The 27261-nt window shown below is 34.2% G+C and overlaps 1 protein-coding gene across 1 annotated transcript in view; it reads left to right on the top strand.

Annotated features, from left to right (window-relative positions):
• The first annotated feature begins 344 nt into the window (after positions 1-344).
• The window catches only part of LOC143224933 (myosin heavy chain, non-muscle-like), a 134073-nt gene continuing 107156 nt past the window's right edge, over positions 345-27261 (top strand). The window contains 1 exon segment of the mRNA XM_076453428.1: positions 345-1044. Coding sequence (XP_076309543.1) covers positions 685-1044 — 360 coding nt within the window. The 5' untranslated portion in view covers positions 345-684.

Genomic DNA, 27261 nt, shown 5'->3' with positions numbered 1-27261 from the left:
CTAAGGAATATTTTATATGATAATAATACCACATACTTCAAATATTCTTGAAATACATTTAGTTTGCTATTTGTGGTATTGCACAACGTTGTTATAATACTATTTTAAGCCGTAGAGATATATACAGAAAAGTAATATTATTACACTTGTTCAGAAATATCTACATCTGTTCACAAACTTCTTAGTGGACATAACTGTTTTCCGAATTAAAAACAAACAAATCGAAAAACACCACAACTAGTGACATAATTTAACTGGTGACTCATCAAGAGTAAGTCGTTAGCCGCATAGTGGTGCTGTCAGAGATATCTAGTCACGTGCCGCAGTTATATTTTTTGTCATGCGCAGAAAAGTAGTACAGACCGGGCGGCGGCTGTTGGTAGTAGGCCTAGTTATTAGATGTATTCGCTACATGAGATTGTATAAGTGCTGTATCAAGAAGTTGCATAGCATACATATTCGATATTCTTTATCTCTGTTAATACATTCGTACTTAAAGCTAAATATTTCAAATTACATTTAAATAGTTGTTATTTTTTTCTAGTATATATTGTTAGACCACAACGCTCTGCACGACAGACATTGTTGGAGAGGCTTTTTCCACTATTATTATTAATTCACCGGCGACAGCAACTTTGCTGAATACGGCCCGATATTACTTGAGCACGGCATTCTATAAGCGACATGGCGGAACCAGTCTCAGTGGACTTTCGTAAAGACCCGGAATTGAAATACCTTGTTGTTGACAGAAACGTTGGGATAAACGACCCCACTATCCAGGCGGAATGGACATCCAAAAAATTAATTTGGATACCCCACGAACAACAAGGATTCGTTTCAGCGAGCATTAAAGTGGACAGAGGAGATGAACTGGAAGTGGAAATCGTGGAGACAAGTAAAAGATGCGTGGTGAATAAAGACGATGCCCAAAAAATGAATCCTCCAAAATTCAGCAAAGTCGAAGACATGGCAGAATTAACATGTCTTAATGAAGCATCTGTCCTACATAACTTGAAAGATCGATATTACTCTGGTTTAATATATGTAAGTATTGATAATGTTTCATTAAATTTCATAACCATTATTATTATTATAAAATTTTCATCTCAAAATCATTGTTCAATGGCCATTTGGATCAGTTTGAGCAAAATAACTGTTTTATGATAAAAGGATCAAAGTTTAAGAGGTGAAAATATGTGAGGTATATAAGCCATAAACGTTAGTGATGCAAAAGTAAAAATCTTTTGGCCTAAAAACTTAATAGTATTTATATTTGCTCTGACATCAAGACGTACTATATATAACTTGCGAGTGAAAATTCATGATACTTCTGATTGACACTCATTTGTTAGTATACTGTAACCATGCAATGAAAACTTAAGTCTTGAAAGGGTCATGAATAGTTTTATGTTTCATTAACATATAACTATTATTTAGATGACTAACATATCCATTGTCTCTTTAATCCTGGTATCAAACATAGTGTTGTATACTGTTCAGACAATATTGCATTCAACTCTATAGCAATCATGGTGACTTTTTGTAAAGGTGAAATTTTTCTCATCTCAAGGTATAATTTGGCTGTTGTTTTAACTATTTGAAGAAGAAAGACAATTGTGATGAAGTACAACTGACAATCTTGTCTTTTTACAAAACCTTTATTGGGTTAATTCACAGAAACTTATGTTTTCGTGACATTTGATTCTTGAAATTGGGTGAGAGAGAAAAGGTTTGTATCTTCTGCTGATACATTATGAAATCATTGTGTTATTTTGATAAAAAAAAAATCAAAGAGTACGTTTACTAATACTATGTTTTCATTATAAGGAGAATGTCTTGCTAAAACTAACATTTTAATCTGTATCACTTGACTTTCTTTTATAACTTGAGATTTTCTACTGAAGTAAATGACACAGTACTTGTAACTAACTGATTTAAAGATGGTATTTTGTTACCTGTGTGTTTAATCTAGTTGAATTATACATATAGTAAATGAACTACACTATACTTGAGATAGTTCCTTAGGTTACATGACTGTTAGAGAGCCACGTAAGAAGTAGCTAGCCTTTTATCATGCAGGATAGCTTACGTAAAGATCCGGGAAAGTGGTTGAACGGTTCAAACTGTAACACAAGGAGAATGTATGAATTACATTTCTATACCAGAAACATTTAGTAAATTGTAAATCAATTAAATCATGTAAATAAGTTACCTTAATAATTAATTTTAAGATTTCCATTTAATGTGTTTATGAATGCTACTATAAAGAAATTTCATCTAAGGTTATGCCTCAATTATTTCATAATTCCTCTATATCTATGATTTTGAAACAATTTTACTGATTTTACTGTAAAGTGTTAAATTGTAAAGATCTGTTTGAAAACTGTCATGAACTGCTCATTGATAGAGAAGGGGAACATATTTCAGCTTTTATATCAAGGCTGTCTTAAGGCTTTAGTATAGAAGCTGAAATATTGTATCTTCTTTCAAATTTAGGTTTCTTGGACCTATATATATGATTAGTCTTCATAATGGGACCCCATTTTTTTATAGTTATCAACCAGTCAAACTTTTCTAAACTGTATCCTTAGTTTTATGATAAATACTAAAAATACATATCTATCTCAAGATCTTGCATATCCTTTGAAATTTACTATAGACAGTTTTTTCCTGACAATGTGAGAGTGTATTATACACTCTAACTTAAATATGTAACGTTTATTATTTTGTAATGAAGTGGTCGCTTGTTATATCTTCTGAATATTTTATTTCCCTTCTATAATTTAACAGAGGATAAGTTTAGACTCACACGTAATTCAACAGAAAGATTACACTAGATGAACTATAGATATTTTATTAGTTGAATTAAATTATTATTAATTTATTAAATTATTAATTGAATTATCAGATAATTCAACAGAAACTAACTTCAGCAGACATGGTTTATAAGTAATTTATAGGTTATAGCAAAAAAGATTTGTTTAGATATACTGAAATATGTAGTTACAGTAGATGGACTAATGAGGCATAGAACCAAATTTTATGATCAATAGGTTACATAAGACTGGCTTAAATAGGTCTGGTTCTCAGTAGGTTATATTATAAGGATTTATTTAAACATCAGGTGAAGAGTAGATTAAAATAGAGACTGATTTAAACACATCTGGGTATCAGTGGGTTACATTAAATTGATGTAAACACATCTGGTGACCAGTGGGTTACATTAGACTGATTTAAACACATCTGGTGACCAGTGGGTTACATTAGATTGATTTGAACACATCTGGTGACCAGTGGGTTACATTAGACTGATTTAAACACACCTGGTGATCAGTGGGTTACATTAGACTGATTTGAACACATCTGGTGACCAGTGGGTTACATTAGACTGATTTGAACACATCTGGTGACCAGTGGGTTACATTAGACTGATTTGAACACATCTGGTGATCAGTGGGTTACATTAGATTGATTTGAACACATCTGGTGATCAGTGGGTTACATTAGACTGATTTGAACACATCTGGTGACCAGTGGGTTACATTAGACTGATTTGAACACATCTGGTGACCAATGGGTTACATTAGACTGATTTGAACACATCTGGTGACCAGTGGGTTACATTAGACTGATTTAAACACATCTGGTGATCAGTGGGTTACATTAGACTGATTTAAACACATCTGGTGACCAGTGGGTTACATTAGACTGATTTGAACACATCTGGTGACCAGTGGGTTACATTAGACTGATTTGAACACATCTGGTGACCAGTGGGTTACATTAGACTGATTTGAACACATCTGGTGACCAGTGGGTTACATTAGACTGATTTGAACACATCTGGTGATCAGTGGGTTACATTAGACTGATTTGAACACATCTGGTGATCAGTGGGTTACATTAGACTGATTTGAACATATCTGGTGATCATTGGGTTACATTAGATTGATTTGAACACATCTGGTGATCATTGGGTTACATTAGACTGATTTGAACACATCTGGTGACCAGTGGGTTACATTAGACTGATTTGAACACATCTGGTGATCAGTGGGTTACATTAGACTGATTTGAACACATCTGGTGACCAGTGGGTTACATTAGACTGATTTGAACACATCTGGTGACCAGTGGGTTACATTAGACTGATTTGAACACATCTGGTGACCAGTGGGTTACATTAGACTGATTTAAACACATCTGGTGATCAGTGGGTTACATTAGACTGATTTGAACACATCTGGTGACCAGTGGGTTACATTAGACTGATTTGAACACATCTGGTGACCAGTGGGTTACAGATTTAGACTGATTTGAACACATTTGGTGACCAGTGGGTTACGTTAGACTGATTTGAACACATTTGGTGACCAGTGGGTTACGTTAGACTGATTTGAACACATTTGGTGACCAGTGGGTTACGCTAGACTGATTTGAACACATCTGGTGATCAGTGGGTTACATTAGACTGATTTAAACACATCTGGTGATCAGTGGGTTACATTAGACTGATTTGAACACATCTGGTGACCAGTGGGTTACATTAGACTGATTTGAACACATCTGGTGACCAGTGGGTTACATTAGACTGATTTGAACACATCTGGTGACCAGTGGGTTACATTAGACTGATTTGAACACATCTGGTGACCAGTGGGTTACATTAGACTGATTTAAACACATCTGGTGATCAGTGGGTTACATTAGACTGATTTGAACACATCTGGTGACCAGTGGGTTACATTAGACTGATTTGAACACATCTGGTGACCAGTGGGTTACATTAGACTGATTTGAACACATCTGGTGATCAGTGGGTTACATTAGACTGATTTGAACACATCTGGTGATCAGTGGGTTACATTAGACTGATTTGAACACATCTGGTGACCAGTGGGTTACATTAGACTGATTTGAACACATCTGGTGACCAGTGGGTTACATTAGACTGATTTGAACACATCTGGTGATCAGTGGGTTACATTAGACTGATTTAAACACATCTGGTGATCAGTGGGTTACATTAAAAAGTGGTTGGCTTCAGTATCTGTTGATCAGTAGGTTATATTAATTTAAACAAATCTGATGACAGTAGGTTATAGCACCCAGTTTATTGTTCACTTGGTGACCTACAACTCATTACTGAGGCTACAGACATTACTTTCTGAAGAAACATTATAAAATAGACTTGTTAATTTTCATTTAGAACTGTCATAATGAGTTTTAAAACTACACTGTTATGTAATTAAATGATATTACAATATTTTTTATTTTGCAGTAGGTAAAGCAATAGGGTGTTTTGAATAAGATATAAGTTAATCTAGATTTAGCAAAACAAAATAATATAGTGATAGCAAACTTCTATACATTTTGATGAATTATTTTTCTCAAACACGGAATACTAAGTGAGGTAAATGAATCAGGTTGTATGGGTGTTTTTTATGGCAGTTTACTTTAACATGAAACCTCCGGTAGTGTTACCATATTTCAAGCGAGCGTGGGTTTCTCAAGTAGTTAGATTAGATGACTTGGTGTATAACAACTTAAGGATGTGTATTTTTGCTGTGAAACACTTCGTGCTTCAAGACATATAAATTAGCTGCGTAAAAAAAAAAAGCACTCCCCATGTAACGCATTTAAGAACCCCTGTAAGAGGTAAATTGCACTATAATAAGAACCACAACACTATATATATTTCTTTTATTATGATTTCACCGTTTTATCGTGGACCTTAACTCGGGTACATTTTATATTATTGTAAAGCACGTTTTCACACACAGCAGCGCGTGACTCTAATGCGAGAGTTATAATCGGGGATCCATAAACCGGGGGCAATACATTATTTTGTCTTTATGTGCATTTTGTTTTGAAGAGGCACCCATAGCTTTCGAATTAGATTCTTAAAAGGTTCCGTGACCCCAAAAAAGGTTAAACACTGATCTTAATATTTAAAGTTTCTAGTAGGTAGATTTCAGTGTTCAAGAAAAGAAGCCAATCACACACTAAGTAAATTCCAGCGGTAACCAGGCCACAAATATTGAGAAGCCCAGACAGTGAGATATAAAATTCAAAATTTCTGCTGATCGATAAAAAATAATGTCCTTATTAACATCAAGGAGAATCCCAAGTTTGGAGAACTTAAATTTGACGAACGATCTTACCGTTCTATGAATAAGCGAATATATATAAGATACTAGTTTTTAATACTAAAGTCTAATACACATAACGTTGTTGGACAGTACGCGGTCGTTACTGTAAGACAAAATATATTACTAACTGAAAGTGAAGCAGGGTGTACCCGTTGTTCAGAAAGATCAATCAATATGGGTACTGATTCATGCCGAGGGAAAGCCCAACATACTTTAATAAGATAGTGCTGGCGGACAGCCTGACACCTAGCCGAAGTACATAATTTAGTGTTTTCATTGTGATGTACATGTGTCGTTCTTAACTCTTCTGTTATGTTTCGGGTCTATTTGATCCCACGTTGGTTTCGATAATGTTATGATGCAATTAAATATAGTTTTATGTTTATTACATTTATTTTATTTATCATAAAAGGAGTAAAAGCTTTGCAAAGAAAAAAAAATATTGGTCGCTTATAAGTTTGAATTCATCGGGTCAAACATAACAGTAAGGTTTGGGCAAGGTAACGAACAGGGTGTAGAAGTAACATTTTTGAAGGATACAGGACGCTGGGTGTATAGTGATGTTAAGTACATACAACTGTAAAGTGAATGAGTTATTGACTAACGGTAAGCGAAGGTATAGACTGTGTGATACACAAGTAACATTGTTTCAGAGCGTGTGGTGTTGAACGCTGGCCAAATACCTAAAAGCTGTTATATTAAGGACCAACCTTATGTACGTCAGTAATACACAGGTTCGATTATCATTATTAGCATGTTGGACTGTGAACTGTAGGCTCTTTCAGCTATAGGTGCGTTACAAAAGTCAGAGCTTTTCCTAAATATTTTTTCATCTGTACAATTGTAGTTTAACTTCATTTCTAAATACTTGAATCCTTGTTGCACCTCATATATTCAGGCGTAGTAACAAACTGTCCAAAAAATGAAAAATATTCTAGTAAATAAATTTATTTATCAAATCTAAAATTGAATTGTTATTTTGAATTTGCCTTTGTTAATGTTTATCTACTTGAATGTACAGATATTTTTACAGATATACAGTTTCTGATAAATTTAAACTAGGAATACCGTTGATAAAAGTGATATGTATTCCCTTGTTGAGTTCAGAGCCAGGTTTCACCAGTGGCAATGCGGTTTGTCGCACAGTTAAAAAACAGGTTTCGATACCCATGGTGGGCAGAGCACAGATAGCCCATTGCGTAATTTTATGCTTAATTCCAAACAAACAAAGCTCCCTTGGCGGAGGTTGCTGCTATTTAGCGAACGTGCCCAAATGTAAGGTGTTGCCCAGACTGAAACTTCCACTACGATGAGTTAATTCAGACTTCCTTTGAACCAATTTTTTAAGTTGACCAGTGTTATCGGTGTTTGGATTAACTATAACATTTTTGAAACAGTTTAATTATCGAATCATTTGCTAATATATGCCTGACTTAAATAATAGTGATACACTAGTGGTTTTTGGGAATAAGTATTGATAATGGGAAAATATTTTCCTAGAACAAATACAATCTCAGCCAAAGTAGATGACAGTCGGGAGCTCTACTCAAAGTAAAACAGTTAACCATTTGAAATTTGTGTTATTAAAAACGTCTTTAGAAACGTGTGATGCGTGGTATTGTCTAATAACCATACTAGGCCTTCCTTATTGAATTTATACATAAATAAATATGTAAAGAAACCAGTTGTTATTACACGTTTTGGTGAGGAAGTACAGAGGCGTATATAAAAACTAATTCAGTGTAACTCGAAACTTCAAGGCCAACCATCATAAGGCTTTTAACTTGTTAGGTTGAGGGCTCGGGGCAGTGGTTGTTTTGTCACTTACAGTTGAACGAGCTTTTCAAGGCGAAGGCCGCAGGAACATATTCCCTGCAGGTCAGATTAGATTGTAACTAACATTCATACAAGTATTGCTCGGTACCGTGCGTTTTTAGGCTTTTTTACCGAATAAGAAGTTTTTTCTTCGTATTTCTTATTTCAAATTTTTCGAGTAAAAAGAAGCTAACAATGCAGTAACTAACAATAAAATATGTTAAAATGAATGTGATTTCCTTTTGCTCTGTTTTATTTTTATATCTTCGATTTTGTCTTGGATGCAAGATATCAGTATCAGATATATATTTATTTTCGGATATGGATAAATTTTTGTTATCTTTTCTTTCAGTGTTACCCCTTCCCCCATCCCCAAGGGTGCAGCGCTAAGTCTTGTAAGGCTTAATACACTAAAATCCGGGTTTAGATATTTGTGATGGGCACAGCACAGATAGTCCTAGCAACATAGGAACATCTTTTAATGACTTGTATTTCAACACGACTTAACTTTCATGTGGTCCTTAAATAACCACTAAAGTAGTATTTAGAAAAAAAGTTTGTACTTATATTATTCGTTGTTTGTTTTCTTCCGTAGACCATACAGTACATGTAATGTTTAATTATACAAACTTCCTGTTTGCTACACAAGTGACGTGTTTGCATTGACTGTTAGGAATGCCTCTTGACTGACTTCATACAACTCCCCTTTTACTCAGAGTCCTAACTTCAAAATTATATCTTCCTCGGTGGGTTAGGGGCAAGATTATGAACTTTCAATGCTAAAATCCAGGGTTTAGTTCCCCCCGGTAGATAATTTGCCGATAGCCGACTTTCCTGTTTTTGTACTAAGAAAATATCATTTTTGCAATATTCCCTGTTTATCACCGTGTTCGTCAAAATTTCTTTCGATTCCATTTATCACACCAGTTGTAAAGAATGTTTCCCCAGCTTGGTATCTCTTGTAAACCAAGGCCACGTGACAGTTACGCGCCTATCCTGTAGAAACAGCCAACAGTTATTTTTTTCGAGCTTTTGTTAAGACTTGAAACTTTTCGCTGGACGCCCCATGGGTTGGTAAGTGGACATAATATTGCATAGACCAAATCTTTTGTAGCCGCTCCTATTTGCGTCATCAAATAGGTATTTTTATGAGGAGATATCTTAAAACATTTTCGCAATGATGTCATTTATAAGGACTGTTACCACAAAATACCCTGACTTCGTTACAAAGATTGCACTATTGTTAGCATACTCTTTACGATAGCACTACTGTAGGATTTAATATTACAAGATAAAAAAAAAAAAGAATTTGAAAGCTTGCAAGTACAGATCGTAAAACATAAAACTGAGGAAACAAGGCTGGAAATACTACAGACATTATTCACAATGTTTCATTATTTTAACTCCACGTTGTTACCTAGTTACATGGCCAAGCGTGTTAAGAAGTGCGACTCGTAATCTGAGGGTCGCGGGTTCGCATCCCCGTCGCGCTAAACATGCTCGCCCTTTCAGCCGTGGGGGCGTTATAATGTTACGGTCAATCCCACTATTCGTTGGTAAAAGAGTAGCCCAAGAGTTGGCGGTGGGAGGTGATGACTAGCTGCCTTCCCTCTAGCCTTACACTGCTAAATTAGGGACGGCTAGCACAGATAGCCTTCGAGTAGCTTTGTGCGAAATTCAAAAACAAACAAACAAAACCTAGTTACATTTGATATGGTTAAAATAAGGATTTGTAGTTTGGGTAAATAGTGCCAACAGTATCTCCAGCCATGTTCCATTAATTTTTATTATATCTGTTTGCAGGTTTTTAAATTCCCAATTTTTTATCTGTGTTGTTTACTGACTTTTTTAATGCCCATGTGCACAGGATTACGTGGTAGTTTATTTTATACATTGTAATAAACATAGCTAGTAACTAACTAATGCGGTTCATGATGGTCGACTTTTCAATACCTTAACAGTATTTTATTTAGTATTCTACAAAAGGTTTGGTGCAATATATCAAGCCTTTTTTGTTGCAGGCTAGCAAGAAAATAATTAAAACGGGCAAGCTTTGAGCGTATTTTTTTGTTATTCTAGCATACATGTTTTTTGTGTGCATTTGTATGTGTACAGCTTTAGCAGTTCAAGTAAAGGTTTTAAAGTATTGTTTGAACTGAATATTTACTGTTTAAAGCGCTTTTTGTTTTATTAAAGGCTTATGCAATTCCTAGCGATCCGTAGTGCTCTTATAAAGATTGTACTATTGTTAGTATATCCTTCCGCTAACAGTATTGTAAAATTTGAACATACAGTATAATTTACTTGCTTATAAAGCTTGAATACTCTTTGATTTTCCATAAGTTTTGTAATTACGGAATATAAAATAAGTATTGATTAATAAGAATAATTAATATCAATATTCCTAACGTGCAAAAATCTGATTAACAAGTGTTATACTTGTGTATAGAACTCAAGTATTTTATGAAAATCCATCATCCTAAAAGTGTAAAGACGAATGTTATACTATTTTTTAAACTCTGTAAGACTACCGTTTTAAATTTAAATAGATGGGTAAAAAGAATAACCTGGCACGTTGAGAAATGATAGAAAATAGTAGAAATAGTTAGGACAGTCGATGGAAAACAAAGAGAAGACAGGCTTAGAATAGAAGTATTACAAAAACATGCAATATGTTACATGCTATCTTAAAAAGTGAACCTTTCTTCGTATTTTGTATGCAGTTAACCCCATGGAGGAAGGAGACTATCTTGGACCATATTTGAAAGAGATAAGAGGGGAATAAGTAATAACACTAACTGAAAGTTTTAGACAGCACGGGTTTCACATTTAGATCTATATCATCCCCCCCTTATTTTTTTACTTAGTCTAATTTAACATACCTAGTCCGAGCAGTACAAGAACAATGTGTAGCCGTTTTCTCTCGTTGTAATGTAATTTTATTATCCTAATTTAGTAGCATATCACGTAGTTTATAGCCATATCGCGTACTGTACGATACTAACAGTGGCATGATAATGACCTAGCAGATGACAATTCCGACTATACTGGTATTATGGTTTTTAAACTTTTTTTTTTTAGGGGGGTTTCAAAGCTCATATATATTTACTATTTGTTATTTCAACCACTCCATGATCGAACAGTCCACCTCATTCCTATATGGCAATCTTATAACATGAGCACTTTGATACGAGTGTAATAAATTACACAAATGAAATATTTCTGTTTCACCACAAGAAGCGATGTATCTGTGATGTCCCGTTAAAATGTACCGGTACGACGTTCCGCTTGAGAAAAAGAACCGTTTTAAACTATAGATATGAGAAAAGTACAGTATTAAGCGTTGAGAATTGTTGATGACATAAACACGCCTTTTAAAGTTTGAACTACACTTGAACATTGGATCATTAAGTTTATTAGCCAGCTTAAAACAGCGTAAAATCTTAATAGTACTTTAATCAATATTAAAGCAACATCTTGCTTCAAATATGTAAAATACACTTTTGGATTGCCTACAATTACATTAGATCCAGTGACCCTATTGTGATAGTTTAGATTGTCCTCGCTATGGGTTATTGTTGAGCTTACGGATTTGAAACGCTAAAATCCGGAGTTGAGTTTCCCGTGATGGACAGAGTTCAGATAGTCCATTGTATAGGTCTGCATACTCTAGAATAAAAACAAACAAACAAATACAATAAGAGATTCCTGTTACTGGGCTGTTCTACTTCGCAAGACAATTTGAGTTTGCAGGGTTGTAGCCCGAGGACGACGGTTGATCTAATTATTGGAAATGATACCTGACTCGTTTTTATGGTTTTCGTAATTTTGTAGAACTCTCAGGAAGTTTCTTGAGATTCTATGTATTCCTTGATAATTGTACAACGCCAGTATATTCACAAAGCCGTGTTACCTCGTTAGTAAATAACGTTGAAAGAATGTTTTCATGAAAAGAAACCATCTTGAAAATTATGTAAAATCACGAAAAGTTCAAGCTACCACGCAACAGTCGATCTTGATGTATTTTAATGACTTGAGTGAACACTAATTTAACACGTCAAAAGTATTTAAACTATATCTTTCATTTAGTGTCATTTAAACAATATTTGTGATGTAATATTTGAATATCAATTTATGTACAAAACAAAATAAGAAAACACGTCTTCACTGGATGTGAATTTAGATTTCAAAATATAATTGTATCATTTACAAAATATTTTTGTGTTAAACATCAGTGCAATATATTTTGTAATGTTCGTAAAGTCTGTTCAGTACGGAATTTTGAATGAAAACGTTTTAAAAGTAATGAAATACACTTTCGAGGGAACAGAATTGTGATTGGGTGAAATGTCGTTACACCTTTTACACACGATAAAATGAATACTATAATTTTGAAAATTGCGAACCCCAAAGTTCGACATTATGCTAATTGGAGGTAGGAATACCAGAGGACAAGGACAAGCAGTTTTTTCCCCTTTTTCATGGGGTAATACACACATCCAATGTAATTAAGTCAGATTTTTTCCTCTTCTACCCCCATTTTAGACCCAAACTCCGCCCATGACACTGGTTTATGTGTAGTAACATGGGATATTGCAACAATGTAAATTTTCGAGTTGGAATATACATATCTAATAAGATTTCACGTTAGTTACATCTCATAATTTATACTTATGTAGAGAAAAGTAATTAATATTATTAAATCAAATTCTTATTATAAAATAAACTAAATTACCAAACAAGTGTTTTTCGTTTCATTACCCAATAACACACCCATCCGGGTTTCATCATATGTGACCATTTCGTAGAAGCTGCCTTGAGTAAGAAGTTCGAAGCTGGTTTAATTCTCGTGAAACTTGAAATCTTTGTCATTGAGTATGCGTATAAGTACGGTACACCAGACGGTTCAAGATGGTAGGTGTGACGAGACATACCAGTGATATGCAGTTTCATTTTCGCTAGTTTACCATTTGACGTATTGGTAGTATGTGTATATTTGTTAACTGGTTGGGAGATTTAAAGACGAGAGGAATTACTGTTACGTCATCAAGCAATAAAAATAATCGACAGTAGTTATTGTAGTCAAGTCACGTACCACTTTAAGACTGCTAACAGTAAACGAGTTTCCGTTTAAGTACGTAAATAAATCAGATATTAGTTAACTGTGGTGATCAATTTTACCACAGAATCTAAGCTGATTGGAACATAATATATACGAATAGTAGACACTAACTCAAAAATATTGTTTCATAAATTATACAGTTTGATCAAAAATGTTAATATTACACAGAGAAAAGCAGGTGGCGCTGTTGCATATTTTACCTGACCTTGAGTTACTGAGGAAAATTTTCTGTGAACCGCCGTGTAATGAGTTATCTGAGTATTCAATTGCCTTATGCTCTGTCTACCGGTGCATGTCTTCGTAAAATCATTATCATTTCGTCACCCATTTTAAACTGTGATTATCAGATATAGTTTAAGGCATTCAGTGTTTGATATTATATGGGGCAGACTTTTTACAGTGCAACATTTGACCCTTTTACGATGTCCCAAAGCCGCAATTTGAGTATTGTAGAACTCACCAGAGAGAGGTTATATTAATTCGAACTGAGCTATCTCGGTGATGAATTGCAGCAGGTCATATTGTAATCGTCATGAGCAGTTGGAACCCGTAGTGGCGGTCGTCAACGAGCCCTAACACATGCTCAGAATATTTACTTAGAAATCACGACTGTAAGAACTATCAACAGTTAAATGAAAAATGAGTCGAAAGTCGTGATTGCGACTCGTATAGTGTCACATTCAAGCAACGTGTAGTTTGATTACGATACCGAAAACAAGCACATAAGGTTCTTCTCTGAAGAAAGAAAACGGGGAAAAAAAAACTGAGACAATTTTTGGTACAGTTTACTACAACGTATAAAATTTGGAGAAATGTGTATGTCAATATTGTTAGACATTATACGTGAATGTAGGGTGTTAATGGAATAAGAGTTTTGACAGTATAAGCCTTAACCTGTTGACTGCCAAGTATTTCAGCTGCTGTAATACAACTCTAATGCTTCTTCATTTTGTAACTTGTTCGTGACGCCATTTTGGATCGAAAGTGAAACAATTTGTAAGTAGGTCAAATGCATGTATGGTGCTGACATCTAGCGTTGCAGTTAAGTATTATTGAGAAAGAATGAACTCGTCCGTGGCACTGTGTTACCGATCGGTTTGGACGAGTTATCTCGTCTACGGCACTGAACAGGTTAAAGCAAAGCTGCTGCCTTAGGGCACGTGTTTTGAAGGGTTTGGATAGATGTTCTTACGAACCAATTAATGAACGCACCACATCGTTCTGTTACCTGTTACGCAATACTTGTCTCTCCTTTTTTTTCTTGCCAAATAGTATGAGCACTCTATACTTAGTATTTTTCCCACCACCGCGAGTGAGTAATAATCGTATTGCATTTATATATGGTTTGGAGGGATAATAATACGACACGTATTTCATTTGTCACTACAGAATCGAAGTGCTAATTAAAATTTCCTTTGCAGTAAGTTTTTAGACTTTACACGATAACACGTAAAATTACCATGGAAACGTAATCAGAGAGTGGGAGGGATCACCAACCGAGTGACGTTACAAATGTATTGAACATATAGATCTTTGTTATAGTCTGGAGGTCCCACCCTCATCATATGTCTATCATAAGTTCTTGGTTCTCTTCCGCTATGATATAGATACATGTACTGATGGAAGAAGCAGGCTGTTGTGTTTGTCATCTATTGAATCCATTGATAATGGATTCAGAACATCGTGGGATGTGTTTTTTGGTGGTGTTATAATTACATAAGTGAGCCTTCCTGGAGTGGGTTTAAAAAGCTGTTTATTTGAAAGTGGCAGGAGACTTGACAACTGATTGCCAGTTTATGCCTTAGGTGTCAGGAGATGATTGATGTACACTGTGGTCATACACGGTAGAAACATTAAGCGCATCATCCTACGACTTGGTGGGGTGAACTTCAATAATGAGTCTATCTCTTCCTCAAGATGGCATTTTTACGAGGGATCTCATATTAGATGTTGGACATGTAGAAGTGTATGTGAATTTCAGATATCAGATGTATTTGTGACGATGGTGGTACTTTACCATTATATCCCTGCAATTTTAGTAAATTTAAATATATTCTTACATAAATAAATATTCAGTTTATTTATATCGTTTTTTTGAAGCTATCTGTGCCTACCGATTTTTAGCATTGTAAGCCCGCTGACATACTGCTGTGCCACTAGGGGCGCTATTCATATGTCCATAATAGATTTTTAAAAATATATTAATAAGCATTGTATTCGTACAGTAAAATATTTACTACTTGTAGGAGTATAACACGAGGGTATTTTTACACCCAGCAAAAGTTATTTTATAGTTGTCCCCTTTTACTTCATATTATTTGTTTAAACAAATAAGGAATTAGTAAATTCTACCATAATGGTTAACGTTGTGTGGACGGGTGTAATAGAAAAAACTGTAGTTTTGTTGTACTTTTATTTTTCATTTGTTAACAAGCTTTATCGTTCTCACAGGTACATCCCTGTCCACAGTGGCTCAGCAGTGAGCTTGTAACTTTGAAATCAAGGTTCGGTACTTGCGATAGGTAAAGCGCAGATAGTCCACTGTGTAGCTTTTGAGTGTAGAAACAAGTAAATCTTATAAGCCCAGAGTAATATATTTATATTTTTTGAAGTTAAAACTAGCCCCGATTTACGAACTTCTCGGTGAAATGAACATAACGATAAATTATTTCTCGATCTATTTTCCGCACGTACAGGATAAAGATCGACATGATTATCACACAGAATTAGAAAATTACAACAAACAGTACAAAGCATATAATTAGCACCTTTTTCTTTAGTGCAAAAAAGTACGTCTTAGCAAACCATAAAACTAAAATTTTTCTGATTTGGTGCATTGCTAACCTAACTCTCAGGTCCATACCAAAATATGCTCGGTATGGCCACGTGGTTACAGAACTCGACTCGTAATCCGAGGGTCGCGGGTTCGAATCCCCGTTACACCAAACGTTCTCGTTCTTTCAGCCGTGGGGGCATTATAATGTGGCGGTCAATCCCATTATTCGTTGGTAAAAGAGTAACACAAGAGTTGGCGGTGGGTGGTGATAACTAGCTGCCTTCTCTCTGGTCTTACACTGCTAAATTAGGGACGGCTATTGCAGATAGCCCTCGTGTAGCTTTGCGCGAAATTCAAAACAAACCAAACCATACTAAAATATATTAAGCTCAAGTTTTAAAAATAAAAGTAGTTGTGATTGCTTAGACGTATAAATGAGCAGTGTACCAAAGGTACTTAATCAGTATACATATGGCAAGTAAGTTCCATTACCAACTTGTCCAGAAAGTAAAACTTTACTAATAACACCAATTAATACTTTTGTTTTGTTTTGCAAGCTTAAAAATAACGTTAGTTCGCCTCAAAAGGTCAGCGTAAAATTTTCGAGACCTAAATCTGGACCTGAGGTTTTCTGCGATATTTACTAACATCTTACGTGTGGATCGTTTATAAATTTATTTTCTGGTCCGTTTATTTAAACTTGCTCCTAAAAGACTAACAAAAGTGACATTTTTTATAAGTTTCTTTACCTTTACTTGTATGAAGCCTAACCAGAAAAAAAAATGTTGAATTGAGTTATCATGGCTGACTCGACGTCATTATCCTTTCACGTGAGGAGCGCCATTGGCGGGCTGTGTTTAAAACTCGTGTATTTGTATAGCATTATGTTCTTACTACGTCAACGATATGTTATTTTTCTTAAGGATGCACAGTAGAATTGTTACTATGCGCAAAAAATGTAATAAGCGAGATGTATTTAACATAGGATTATCATCTCATTTCTACCTAGGTTTTTTATGTTGAATAAACATAAAAAGTGTTATGAGAAATCCTTTTCTATTTACGCTAACAATATATCAAAATACCCGATCAAACGACATTAAAGATATTCATTTATTTATTCAGAAACAGACGTGAATATGTGGTTAGGACACTGGACTCTCAATCTTCGGGTTACGGAATCAAAACACGTCACCGAAAATACTTGCCATTTCAACCGTGGTGGGCTTTGTAATGTGACCGTGAAACTCACTATTCGATGATTAAAGATTATCTCAACAGTTGGCGGTGGGTGGTATTGACTGTCTGCCTTCATTTTAGTCTGCCATTTCAAAATTAGGGATGTTCCAAATTCAGTATCTCATGGGTGGCTTTGCGTGAATTTCAACAAACGATGAAACAGATGTCATGTTTTTTTCAGTGTTAAACCACCATCCTCCTAAGATAACGTATGAGTTTATTAAGCGATAAGTTCATCCGTCATTGCCATTGAAAATTGTTTGATAACGGTACTTGAATCATAATTGTCTTTATTTGAGCACAGATTTTGAAGTTTTATTCTAAATATGTCTATAATGTAACCATGAAGATATAAACCGTTTCATAACGCGTGTTTTTAAATTCGCCTCGTTGCCATTAGTATAACTGTCAAAGCATAGACATACATTACTTAACAAAACTACGAAACATGGAACAAACTCTTATTGTATGTCTTATTTCGCTTCAGTTTTTCTTAACATAACTGAATTGTTTATACAACTAGTTTACACATGTGGGCATTAAGACCAAGAAAGATATTGTACAGAGGTTGAGTACGTTATATTAAAACGATTTTGAAGTCTTGCCATATCATTGTCGTATTTGTCGCCACGTCTGATTGTGCTTGTAACGCTTTAACGTTCATAACGCACCACTCATTCCTGCAAGCTTTCTATAATCCATATAGTGCACGAGGACGACGGTTTTCTAGCGACCTTTTCTATAATTCCATCCCATATTAATTCATGGATGTTACGTCTAGCGATTTGACCAGTATGTTATCGTGTAGAATACTTGTTTCACATTCCAGTTACACGAGGTATGCGACGGTTGATCATGTGATATGACTGGAAGCCTTTACTTGATGAACCCATATCCTGCTTGCCTCGTTCAAAGGCGAGTATCCTTCTTGGTTATGTTACTTACTTTGTCCTGAGGCATGTCGACAGTTTTTATCATTGACATGTGTTTGGATTCTCACAAGATGCCGCATTTTGCTTACAACAGCTGTGGTTAGACTTGTTGTAGGTCTCTTTCTGAATGGCTCTGGTATCCCAAACTTTTTCATATTCTCCTTTTTTCTCAATGCGATTTAAGTACAAGATATTTCATCGACTTTGAAATTTTATTTGCCGATTTTCACATATTTTTATCATCTGAATATATAAATATCTTTCGTCGAAAAGGACTGTTGCGTGTCCTTCCCAAAATCAACTCATTTTCGAAGTAAGACAATTGTCAAATATGAGTTACCAAGCTGAGATGCAATAAAAGAAAAACTACATTTCTTATTATGTGTTAAGGTATAATGACATCACATAGTCTAGTGGGGTAAAGAAGTAGGGTATAACTTCGAAACTAACAGATAAAACTTGTTTCGCTGTTTTTTCAGTCATTTTATTCGTTTTTTTCTTCCGGTAGAATAACACGGATAATGTTAAACCAAATTCTCCTCGCCTATTTAAATTGACTGGGATTCTAGCAGAAGTCAGTAGGATAACACGTAACAAAGTCTCAGTCAGTGGGACAACACGTAACAAAGTTATAAGCCCACAAGCAATAGGGCATATAAGCAGTTTAGAAAAGTGTTTAAAGGGCCGATATGATAACAGAGGTTTGAAACTTTAGCCTTACATGTTGATGTTTGTATGTGAATGATAAACTGTTTATTCATACCAGTAAGAACGTTAAGTAATCTCTCATATCGGTTTTTTTTACTCTAATGTACACACACACGCATCTTGGATCAACTTTCAAAATGTTCTAATGTTATTAAATGTAATATCTTTTATGCTTTATCAGATAACTTTCTATTATCCTTGATATTTCTAACTGTTAGTAGTATTAGTTTATAAGTTGGTTGGATATGATTTTTTGATTGGTAATCGTTTTTACTAATGGTTGTGATACATCGTACATCGTAATAAGATAATTGCTTTTAAATATGTCGGCGTCATGAAGGATTTTTTTTCTCCAGGCGTATTTTTCATTTCATTATATCTAATTGATCTTCATCAAATATTTGAATCTGGTTCTGGCCATTTATCACTGTCTTTATAATTAAGGCTGTTAACATACTGAATATATATATATATATATAACGATATGCCTGTCGCTATGTATCTTCCTGTATACCGTCACATTAATCAATTAATTAAGTGAAGTTTATTGACCCGATTTTAAATAAAAGTTGGATGTTATGTGTTTTTGTTGTTTCCTTGCAAGAAACATTTCTACTGTAGTTTAATTACGTTATTAGAGATCTGTCGAGGTATATATTTACAACGAAAGTCATTTAACCATTTATATTTATAATATTTCAGAGGAACCTCTGTTGATTTGTAACGTACTCCATTTGTGTTCTATATAATTTTGTAGTTTAGATGAATAATTAGTATAAATTTTTTATTGCTAGATTGATTAATAGAAGCAGAAATGAAAATAATGTGGAAAATCACGTTGTTGTGAAAAATTGTTATGCACTAGATATAAGACGCGTGTCTTTCGTAACATGTTTATAACGCATTCGGTCTTTTGTTTGACATCTGTTAATCTGATGTACACGTACAGGGTTTTCCAAACTTTCATCCTGTCGCGAATAGTTTGGAATTTGTGGGTTAGGAGTTCGCAAACTTTTCGTAGTTCTGACTCTCTTCGCGAAATTCTCATCTTCCCGCGAATGGTTTGTTTTGGGATTAAACGGGTGTTCCAAAAATATTCCCAATCCTGGAATCATTTGCAAAACTTTCATCCAATTGCGGATAGTTTGGGTTAAGACAGGAGTTTCTAAATATTCCTAGACTTGCAGTTCTGAGTTCTTTTATAAAAATTTTCATCCTGCCGCAGACTACTAACAAATTATAAAACTATGACTAGCAATGTGACTGTTGGTATTTGGTGGACCACAGGTTTGGAACCTGTAGATTAGAGGGTTGTACCTTCTCTACATATATGCACTAGGACGGAGATATTTCATCTTCCATTTTTTAAATCTAAATAAGGACTGCTATATGAGAACCTTAGGAGTTTCTGACCTGGCCGTTTAACCGTGTACATATGAGATGTCTCTCAGGTTGACAAATGCTAATGTTAATACTATTCTAGATGAAACAAACACCACACAAAGCGTGAATATTCACAATTGTTTAAGTCTATTAAAGAGGAGGTATATACTGGTTGACATTTTGAAATAAGAAACACTGTTTATTGACTGAAATATTGGAATGATTTTTGAAATGCCTCTGAACAAGAAGTATCGGAACCTCATAAAACCAGCAAGTAAGTTATCGTTCAAATAATCTGCAGTTTTAACTCGCTGATGAAACGTTGGATTTCTCTTCAAACATATGACAACCAGGTCTTACAGATACGGATAAGGAGGTTGTAAGTTACAATGTAAGGAAGAATGGGTTTTGGGGCATTTAAAGAAGTATCACCTACAGAGCGGTAGGAATATTCCATATACTCTACCCGATTTAACCCCAATTCACACGTTTTGTCTTTAAAAAAAAGATTGCACAAACCTGTAACGATACACATCTGCGTCATTTTTGACTGTCTGCAACAAGTGGCTGCTGAGATAGAAATGAAACCAGCAGGTTGTAAGAACAGGACCATTGCTGATGCTAAGTAAAACATGACCCCTGGAGTAAATTTTCCAGCATCCAAAATTCAAAACAATGTTGAGAAACTGTAAGTAACTAACCATAGGTGTTAAGGCTCAAAATGCCATTATTACATTAAACATATAATATGTAAAAGTAGTCCCAACCGAAATTCTTAAAAGTATTACTACGCTATACATGTACATGTATGTAAAACTTGTAACGTGAGGTTATTGTTCCACAACCATTCAACTGTTGTATATAGATTAAATGGAGAGGATTCTTGTTCTATGATTATATAGGTTCAGTAAATAACGGTTTACGCCCAACTTACCAATGGATAAATCGAGAAAGATTGAAAAGAAAGTTTGTATAGCATACGTTGAATAAAAAAAGTGATTATGTTAATAACTATAATTTAAGGCGATTTTCAATAAGTCTATCATTCAAGGCGTATTTTATGGAATTATTACCAAACCGTCTCAATTCTAAGATCCCGTGAATGAAAGTAAAAGATAATGTAATATGTCATCAGTAATATCCAGTGCCTATGAGCCCATTCGTCATTAGGCCGTCTTGGACACGACAGATGTAGCTGTGGTCCAGATGCTCTATACTTCATTATTTTTAAGAAAATAAACAACGACTGTTATCGTGTTAATGAGATTAAGGAAGTAAATTGTAATTATCAAATGTATTTAATCCATTCACATTTACAAATCAGGTTTTTAAGGTAAAAATTTATAACACTATTTATTTTAACGAAGTAAGTGCTACATACTAGGTCTTGTTTCTTTTCATTTAAATTACGATTTCAACGAGTAAAACTGTACAGGATAGTTGGCAAATATGTTAACAAATTCCAATTTCTTACTGTTTGAAATTCACGTGTGTAACATGGAAAATAATTCATTATTGTAAATACTAAGCAATCTCAAATTTAATCTATTTTGACAGTTTATTATCTAATATAACTTGGGTGTATGGTTTTTGCATTAGTCAACACATCTGGGCTGTGCGATTTTTTACTTGTACTATGTTTATTTTGATATTTTCTTTTTAAAAATAGTTTCAGTGTTGTTGCTTTTCCTATACACTATTTTTGCACTTTGGGAATAGGTGGTTTAAAATTGATTTTAATGAAAGAAATGTATGTTAAGATTTTTATGTTGTCATTTTATATTCTACGAGAATGCTTCTGATTTTGTGGACGGTATTTTTTGTTATTACTTGTTTCTTTTTTTTATTTTGAATAACGCTAAATGTAGGTCAGTTAATCGAAATCAATTAACATGTTGCGTTATAATCAACTGTAGGTTTTGTTAAAACGGCTCGTTTGGGTTGAGAAAAATTTTTACGTAGAGGTTTTGTTGTTTAGGTTAGGTCTAACTTAGCTTGGAGCAATCATCTGTACCTTGTTACTTGGGTCAGAGGCAAAGATTAGAACGTTGACTTGGTTGTCAACCGCCCAACTAAAAAACAATAATCACGGGATTCTGTGAAATTAACTATTCATGAAAATCACATGTTGCTTGTTCTATTGTTACCGTCATGTAATAGCACCACAGGCAATCAACTTAATTTCACCAGCCGCACTCACTCGTAGCATACAGTTCAGTATTCACGCGAATTTTAAGCTGGCCTAGATATTTAATTTACCGCAACCACTTCGATTTGTTCTTTACTAAAATACCATGACAGGATATGAATAGTGCTCATAAATACCAGAACAGCTGCAGCCTACTAATTTATTGAGATCACGTCATTGATTTATATCCCCCAATAATCTATAATTATTTTTTATAGCCTTTTATTTTTTTTTTCTTTCATCGTGTAGTCTGCTGACCTACAGAAACTGTAGATGTTCCACTCCTCATGTGTTCTCTTAGTCTACTAATACATGAAATTCGTTTTGGAGTAAGAATGACTGTCTGATATTATTTTGAATGTTTTAGTAATATAGTGTTTTGAAAATGTTTACTTTGCCTGTGGGTGGACAGTCCCTGTACATCCATTCGGTGTTATAGATCGCTGAGAAGGATAATAAGATTGAAACTATCAGCAAGCATGATTGAATCTGGACCATACTGTTGTTACAAACCAACTGCACATTTACCAAGCAGGTGTTACAAACAACTCACTCATTATGTACACCTGGTTACTGTGATTTACCTGTCTCCTGCTAGTATAGCAGTAAGTCTACGGATTTACAACGCTAAAATCAGGGGCTCGATTTCCCTCGGTGGACTTAGCAGATGACCTAATGTGGGTTTGCTATAAAAACACACACACACACACACACACACACTGTAATCTACCCGTGTTTTTTCCTACGTTTTTTTTTATTACCAGAGAATACTGTACAAATATAACGCGACCAGAGGGTGCTGTACTCATGTAACATGAGCAGAACGGACTTTCGTCTATTTATATAATGGGATTTTTCCTTTGTTGACGTAAGTTGACAAGAGGATGCTAAATTAACATAATCAAAAGATACGGTGGATGTTGTAACAAAAGTTTTCAAGAACACACTGTAGTCATGATAATTCTGTAGCATGTTAATGTTACAGGATAGTTGAGGATAGTTAAGATTATCATCAGGTGTAATTAAATAATACCATGATGTAATAGCTTGATTTTAACGATTTTAGCTTGACTAGACATTTATATTACGTTCTATATGAGGTTTAGATTATAACCTTTGTTGCAGTACCACGTGCATTGGCTGTATACCCTGTAATAAATATTGAGAGTGATCATTGGCTAAACTCATAGTTTGTTCAGCAACAATTTTTCTCGTCTTGGGCACATTTACTAACTGTGATACTGATTATTGTTGTAAACACTTTTGCTGACTTACAGTTGTTAATGTCTGTTTAAATTCTAATTTCATTACTGTTTACTGTTTCATAACACTTGTGGATTGTTGAATTATACTAATTAACTGTATTCGAAAATATTACAAACTGAAACGTATTATGTTGATACTCATTGGAACAATAAAGTTAGACTTTTACACACACACACACATACTTTTAAGATCAAGAATAGATACTGTTCAAAAGATTAACATTGTTATACCATATGTTGTAATAACGTATTTTATGTCTACACATTCGTTCATAAATGAAAGTATATATCTTTATCTATAGTTAAATTCTTAGCGATTTGAACTACGACATGTCTATCTCTTTCAACAACTACTACCCGAAATTTCCGACACACTTTTATAACAAATTCAATTTTTACTGGACCATTTAATCATAAGTATAGGCCTAATATGAAATTAGTCTACGGTGAACTTCGTTCCAAAATGATCAAATCATTACAGTCGCAAACGGCTCGCTTCTTTGAAACTGATATTTATATGTTCTGATAGGTAAGTTAGACAGATATAGAGAAAACAACAGTGGATTGTACTTAAATTTTTAAAACGACGCTTTGAGAGTCAGTGTGTTTCGTTTCCATTTTTGGCTACGCTGACAAGATGTGAACACATTCGTTTGTAAGCCCTAACGTAGAGACTTTCAATTATTGTTACTTAGTATGTTACTTTAGTAAATTATAATCAAATTCAAAATAGTGTTGTATTTGATCGTCTGCGATTGTATGTTTATGCAATTTTTCAGTCTATTTTCACCATTTTTATACATCAGACGAATACAATTCTTCTCCTAACATCCCGTATTACGTATAATTTCCGACTTTACGTAAATGGTGCTATTTATTAAATGTCATGCTTTTCGTAATAGACAAAATATTAAAACACTGAAATTTAGGCAGGACGTTTATTGCTTATAAATCAATCCAAACTGTATATATCAAACAATGTTTATGTGTGTTTCTAAGGAAATATAAACAATAATTCGGTTCACAATTTTTATCCGTGTTGGTCAACCGAAATGTTACCTCTTTCACTTACTTCGGTGTTGCATCTGATAAAATTAAGTTTCTAGTTTCTGTCGTAGAATAGTTATTGAGGGTTTATAAATCTGGAATACGGGATTCGAACCACGTGGAAGACGCAATGCAGGTAGCACACTGTAGTTTTGCATTAAAACAAAATGTTAAAGAAACAACTGGTAACAGTTAATTGGTTTTGGATAGTAAATTAGTAGTTTTGGTTGCTGGTCTGTTTGTTTCTTAAAATAAAATTATGATCTAAAAGCTAATAATAAACATGAAACGATTGAAATGATGGTGAAAATTATATTTTCGAGGTTTGTGCATGAAGTGAATGTAACAGCGTCATTCCTAGTATAGTTTATCATGTTTATTTCATTAAAAAAAAGCCCATATAAAGTGTCAAAAGTATGATAAATATATATAGGACACGGATAATACGTAGCTTGCAAGTCTTGTTTTATACCTTATTTGGAGTTGAAGGGAATGAAAACATATGGATGGGATATAGTTAGTTACGTCATCTCCTGGATTCCCTAGTTATCTGGTTAATGTTACAAAAGAAGAAACTTGCAGAAATTAACCCAAAAGTCAACTTTGCATTTTTTTTTAATGTTTCATGTTATGGCTTATTTTATAAATATTACAGCAAGTCTCATGGTAATGATTAATGAAATTATTTGGCTAAGCAATAGGGCATTGACACCGATGCAGGTCAAAATGTCATTTGTGGAAGATGGGTCATTCTAAATATTACTTCTTTGATTTTTTTTGTATTTTCTTTAGTGCAAAACTAGACAAATATCTGCGACTTGACCACTGTAGGGAATTGAGCTCCGTATTTTAGCGTTTTTAAGTTCGCGAACTTACCGCTGATCTTTTCCAGAGTTGAAAATTTTATTTGCAGTTTTGAAATATGTTACAATGACTTAAGTTTTAATTAAGTGGAATAACTGTTTGCAAAGTTGTGTACATTTTAGAAAATAAACAAGTGATTAATATTAAAAAACGAGAAACATTGTTCTAGTGGCTTTGCAATTATACATTTTACTTTTTTAAAACTTTCTACCAAGTATTTATTTAAAATTTTAACCAATTTATAACGGTGGACAAAAACAGTTATACTTTGCTTATTTTCAATAGAGACCACCTGCATGAACGTCCCATTAAATGCCCTTTCCCCTCCCATTAAATGTAATGACATCGAACCGAAACAACATTCCCAGCTGTCATACTCGATAGTTGGATTTACAACTTTGGGTGATCGACCCAATACCGCGTCATTTGTGAACAATCGTAATTTTATTTTTCACTGTACGATTTTGTGCTCAGTCTACTGCGTGCATGTTTGTTTTTAAATCTAGAAAAAACTTGCAAGCTTTACTGGTTCCATATTTTACCTGTACGTCTCTTTCCTGAGATAAAGATAATGTTTTCACTTGGAAATACTCACCACTTTGCAAACAAACAAGTGTATGAAGTTCAAATTAGGAACTTGCTAAATGATCAAGTGCTAAAAGTGTCGTGTTTTTCAGTCGTAGCAACTAACATTCAGTAAGGTGTTTTGTAGGTATATTAATGTTTTAGTTTCCGCGATATAACACTAATACAAGATGATGTGAGGGTAAATGATCTAGGATATTCTGTGCAGATGGTAGTTATAGTTGTTTATTTCGGTTATTGGCATATTTATATTATGACTTAAGGGAAGTATATGGTACTTTTGGAAAGCCGTTTAGACAACTTTTTTTTTTTTTTGGGGGGGGAGGTGTAGCATAGTTTCAGTACCATCACGAAATCAGTAACAACTTTTCGTGTGCGTAATATTTATACAATGTGCGTATGTGTTTTTACATACACACTATAAGTTATATATGTGTATAGTACTTTAAAATCAATGTGCAGGTTACTTGAATCCCGATATCAATTAGCTGGACCTGCAAATAAAAACTGGCTAAAACAAATATATATGAACCAAAACAAGAGAGAAACTTTAACAGCCGCGGCTGTGATTAGATCTCAAATTGGTCAAGAGATGGGGATATGAGCCAAATGTTTGTACTGGAAAACAAGCTAGGAGCCATTGTATGAGCGTTATGCTACACACGTTGCTTTGTGGTTAACACTCCTACGAAAAGTGGGGCCTAATAGGCCCCAGAGCAACTTGAAAGGTTATTAATATTAGTCTAATAATTTTGTACTTAAATGAAATTGCCATTTAAATCCATTAATGAATGGATTAACGAGATTCCACTGTCCCTATCTACTATCTAGCGAAACTACAGCCAGTAGAAACGTCTTTTCGAGGAGTGTTAAGCTTTTAATGGAATTTGTAACTTGTATGTTCATTTCCGCTGTACTTAAAATTTAAGACAGTCTTTATTTTGAACTTCATTGGTTATTGATACCCGTATGAGCATGCAGTGATTGATTTTAATGATTTATGCATTCATAGTCTTTTGATAATTCAAACTCAAAAGTACTTGCTTTTTAAACAATTTTCCCTGTTACAAAATTAAAAAAAGGTATACTTTGAGAACTGGTTGTGACTAAACCAAATCAAGTTTGGAATTCTCAAATAAACTTTCAAATTATTTTATTTCATGGAATTCTACACAATGACAAATA

The sequence above is a fragment of the Tachypleus tridentatus genome, chromosome 9 (assembly GCF_004210375.1).
Source record: "Tachypleus tridentatus isolate NWPU-2018 chromosome 9, ASM421037v1, whole genome shotgun sequence".
Lineage (NCBI taxonomy): Eukaryota > Metazoa > Arthropoda > Merostomata > Xiphosura > Limulidae > Tachypleus > Tachypleus tridentatus.
Note: the sequence above shows the minus strand (reverse complement) of the source record. Positions and strands in the feature narration are given on the sequence as shown.